The sequence below is a fragment of the Cynoglossus semilaevis genome, chromosome 15, assembly GCF_000523025.1.
Source record: "Cynoglossus semilaevis isolate Cse_v1.0 chromosome 15, Cse_v1.0, whole genome shotgun sequence".
Taxonomy (NCBI): domain Eukaryota; kingdom Metazoa; phylum Chordata; class Actinopteri; order Pleuronectiformes; family Cynoglossidae; genus Cynoglossus; species Cynoglossus semilaevis.
The window spans coordinates 4,920,570-4,925,215 of NC_024321.1; the positions used below are offsets into that span (position 1 = coordinate 4,920,570).

At 39.6% G+C, this 4,646-nt stretch overlaps 1 protein-coding gene across 1 annotated transcript in view; it reads right to left on the reverse strand.

Annotated features, from left to right (window-relative positions):
- LOC103390675 (teneurin-3-like) overlaps positions 1-4,646 on the reverse strand; it is a 210,477-nt gene that overhangs the window by 108,888 nt on the left and 96,943 nt on the right. Inside the window, 1 exon segment of the mRNA XM_008326610.3 lies at positions 2,127-2,352. Coding sequence (XP_008324832.2) covers positions 2,127-2,352 — 226 coding nt within the window.

Below are 4,646 nucleotides of genomic sequence, written 5' to 3' on the forward strand. Positions count from 1 at the left end.
ATGATGACTTCAGAGCCTAGATATAATTTCATTTTTCCAGAGGACTCCCTTGACACGTGACTCCGATGAGGATTGACAGTGCATTTATAACTGTAACGTGCGGCTGGGCAGCCCTTCAAAAAGGTTCATTCTGAAACGTTGAGCTCGACCTCAACAGATCCAAGTAACAAATGAAAAATAGAAAAAAAAAAGGAAACTGCTGAAGTGGGCTTGAAATCACATACATATGTAAAAGCCACCTGTTCCTGTATCTTATCCGCAGCAGCACTTGTACAACATAAGGCTCAGGCTATTAAAGGTGTCAATAATACAAGCCACAATTGACAGGCACTGATACAGTCTATTTTACAGGGAGGATTAAGTAGTGCTTAAGAATAATTGCCATGTGCTGTACATTCAGAGGAGCCTTAAGTGAATTTGCAATTCATTTCACTATGGAAATGAACAGAATATTAAAAAAGAAAAAATGTTCAAGTGGAGCCGACTGGAAACATAAGGGTTCAGTGTGGTTTTATCAAGGTTATGGCACATTTGATTATAAAAATGCAGCGGAAAGACAACTTTGTTTTAAGGAAAATGTGATTATTGAGTTCTAAAAAAACTAGGGCAGGCCAACATTCAAATCTATTAGAAAAGAGTGAAGGTCGAACTAGTAAATCTGGTCAGTTTCATGCTGAAAGGCACGAGCAGTCTCATCGACTGTGTGAATGCTCTAAAAAGGAACTTCAACCATTTACTCAGATATATAGTAGGACACACAAACCATTTTGAATAGAAGTCATAGACCAAGACAAAGTCGTTCCAGTGTCGGCCTCAGCCCTAGGGCCAGACTTTGGACCCATTTGTTGAACATTTCCTCCAGTGCGATCATCTCCCCGTGAGGCAGAATAGCCAACGCATTCCTGAGTTTCTGTTTCTGTTTGCTAACACGGTGCTTTTCTTGACACTTGCAATTATGTGGTGATCTTTGGCTTCAATCTTTGGCCCCAGCAGCCCAGAGCAGCTGTAGCAGCAGCAGCAACAGCCCCCCCGGCCCCACCACCACCACGGGCCCCAGTACTGCCCTGTTTCCTCCCACTGACAGCAGCAGGATTCAACCTCCAGCTCAGTCAGAGTGATTTATGCCTCAGTGGATGATGAGTGTGGACATATTGTTTCCACAATGACAGCTCAAGGTCATCGTATGGTCGCATGGTTAGAATTCAATCAGTGAGTCTCCACGGGAGAAGTAAAATAATTGCTACCACACACCTCTACAGATTCAAGTAGATCACAGGAAGTCCTCACTGACTTCCTGCTGCCACAACTGTGCGAAAAATATTCAAAGTCAACCTTGATGTATAGCTTTGAGATGTGGAAGTATGTGCAGGTGTGAGCGGTGCCAGGGAAATATCAGAGTTAAACACAATCATCTACTCAGGGCTGTTTCTGACTCACAGTGCACTGTGAAACGCACGCTCTTCATTTACCAGGCCGTTTCATTTAGAACTCAGTGATTAAGAAAGATGGAAGTGATGTTACAGGAGGACACACTTAGCAGAGCTTCTCAGAAAAAAAAAAAAAATCCTGCACAGCAGATTTGGAGCTAACACACAGTATTTCACTGCTGCTGCTCCTCAAGGTTTCTTATCAATTTATATCCTGTCTGATTTCGACTGACAAGGGTTTTTAGGTTTGCTCTAATTATATGTATAAAGAATGCATGCAGCTACATATGTTTATATAAACAGAGAAAAAAAACTTTAATTAAAGAACTAGATCCAATTTGCCCAAAATGAGCTAAATAAATAAATAAGATCCAATTTGCCCAAAATGAGCTAAAAGATAGACAGTTAAAATATAATGTCGAAACAAAAAAGCTACATTTGACAAAAATTAAGGTCCTTACTTTAATATATATTTTAATACATCATTAACATGGCCTAAAGACTAATCATCTTTAAAAATACTAATGTAAATGTAGCTAAAGATAATTCCAGACCTCACATTCACTGAAGAGTAATTTCAGTTTGAACTCATAAGGACAGAGCAGCCCTGGTCCTCTACATGTCTCAGTGAATGAGCACTGATGGAAACACCTGGTTCTCCTGTACTGTAAGGTCAGATGACGTCCCTTCCCAACTCACCTGCTCTCCAGGGCCACATTGCTGCCCAGGACCCAGCTGTCCTGCAGCTGGACACATTCTGCCGTACTCTGCAAGTCGGCCGCCAGGCCGGCTGTGGGCGGCGGGCTGGGGCTCCTCTGATTGGCCAGTGAGCTGCGGCTCAGGGATGTGATGGACGGATGCTGTTTGTGTGGAGGTGGAGCTGGTGGGAGAGGTGGTGGACGTGGAGGAGTGGACAGATGATCACCTGGAGACAACAGAGTCAAGAGGGAGGACAGTGTTAGTGTTGTGAACAGTGTTTGTGTTAGAGAAAAACACACAGATTTATTCTGACTGGTTTCTCCAACTGCTAAAACCAAGCTTTTATACCAAGTTTCTTACTCAGTAATTAGTATTTCTGGAAGTTCTCTGCTCTTTTATGTAAATACAATCTTTCTCATCACCAGCTGTTTTTGTTACTCCTATCCACATGGCATTATTTTATTTATGTTTCATTGTTAACCTTTATTAGTGTTGTGCCCGACATTAATTTAAATACTTGTACTCATACAGTGTCAGTTTGAAGATCTTTCATTTAATACAGAACATTATTTGTCCTTCAGTTCCAGTAGCTGTTAATGGCAAGATAATGAAACGTTTGCTTGTTGTCCTCATTGTGGATTTTTGGGTTACGCTCAAACACACACACACACACACACACACACACACAAACACTGCACGTCACCCTATTAACCACAGAGCAATGCTGCCTATAAAACAGTGCCTTCCAGTTCATTGCATATTTATTGAAACCCAAAACAAAAGAGGTATTGAAGCAAATACTAATAAAATGACTCTGTTTTGGTACAACCCTATCTTGTTAGCTTAACTTGCTAGCAAAAATAGTCTTCATGAATTACATTTCACTGTTTCCAGTCAACAAAACTTTGTATGTTTCAAAGTTAAGCTCTACTTAAATTATTACACTTTTGTCTTCTACATAAATGAAAACACCTCCCGATAATTATTGGCATTTTTTAAATTTTACCTTTAGTTATTCTTTGGCTAACATTTAACTGATATCGCTATATCTAGGCTAGCTGAGTTTCTTTTTGCCAATTTTGAGAAATTTTGGCTAACATGAAGACTTCATCCAACCAGCAGACCCTGTAAAGTAAACACAACCAGGAGCAAGACATTAACACGAGATGCAACCACTGCAAAAAGCAGTGGAAATAAGTGCTGCTTTTATGGCCACACACATAATAATTGTCGCAAAAACGCCAAACGGCCGACAGTTGGCTTCTCTTAAACAGAAGGTCACTTAGTGAGGCAGCTGTTCTTTTATGGCCGCTTAACGCAATGTTTCACGTTTGATTACAGCCACTGAAGACTCTCAAATAACTAATGACCAGAACATCCATTAGAGCTCCGAGAGAACAGGTTTTCCAATTTCACACAAAGCTGTGTAATTGGCCCCCGGAATGGCATGTGGTGATTATCTATCCATCTTCCCTGTTTAAAAAGGTAAAAAACCCACATTGCTGACAATTCTGATTTGCTCCAATGAGCCCCAAATGGGTATCGTCTTTCTTTCCTCCGAGAAAAAAAAAAAAGCCTTCCAAAAACCCGGGAGAATCGTCTTTTAGTTGGTTGTTATTCTTGCTTTGGAAACATGAGTTTTATTCAAACGCCTGAAGGACTTCCACACTCCAAAGATGCAATAAAATTCAAATCTGTAGTTTGTTATTTCACTTAATCCCTCATTAAACCAAGAAAAAGCGAGAAACGTTTGGGTTGTCACGGGCAAATTTTGTTTTGGTTGAGTTTTGGCAAAATAATTCTATTTCTTGGAGGTTTCCCAAGATGCAACTAGAAGGTTAAAAGGAGCATCTACCCATGGTTTGTTAGTAAGGAATGATTGCAGTGTCATGACAAACTGAAATGATTGATGAATGAAAAAGTTCCAGATATTCAGGTGGAATCTTGCAAATAAAAAAAGAGGAAATGACTAATGTTAAACTTGTATATTTATATTTATGGTTCATTAGCATTTATGGTAAATTAGCATGTAATTTAGAATGTATACATAATTTTGTATTGGAGCATTTCAATGAAATTAACCTTTTTTTTTTCTAAAAAAGTTGGATTTAAAAATTTGTAGCATCGAGACTCCAAATATTGAGTTTCTGGTGTAAGATTGTACAGTGTCTGCTCTGACCTTGTGAACAAACCAAGTAAACCAGAATGCCGTTGGCTAAACAGATAAACTTGACTGAAAGAGTTGTTATTATGTGTGTTTTTTTTAAAGAACCTTTAATGACCATGCAGTTTTTTGTCCTTGTCTGCGTGGTTCCACTTTACACCATGTCCTTCTCTGCTTAGAAGAAGTTACTCAGTGCATTTAAATGAGCCAGGCATTTCGGTTCCTCTCTGCTGTTCAGAGCTAGGCCATCATTTCCCAATGCTTCAGGGTAAAAACCTTAAGGCGCAAGAACATGCTGTCTTTGGTACAGCTGAGAATTATCGCTCTTAATAATAAAACAAGGGATCCATACAAAA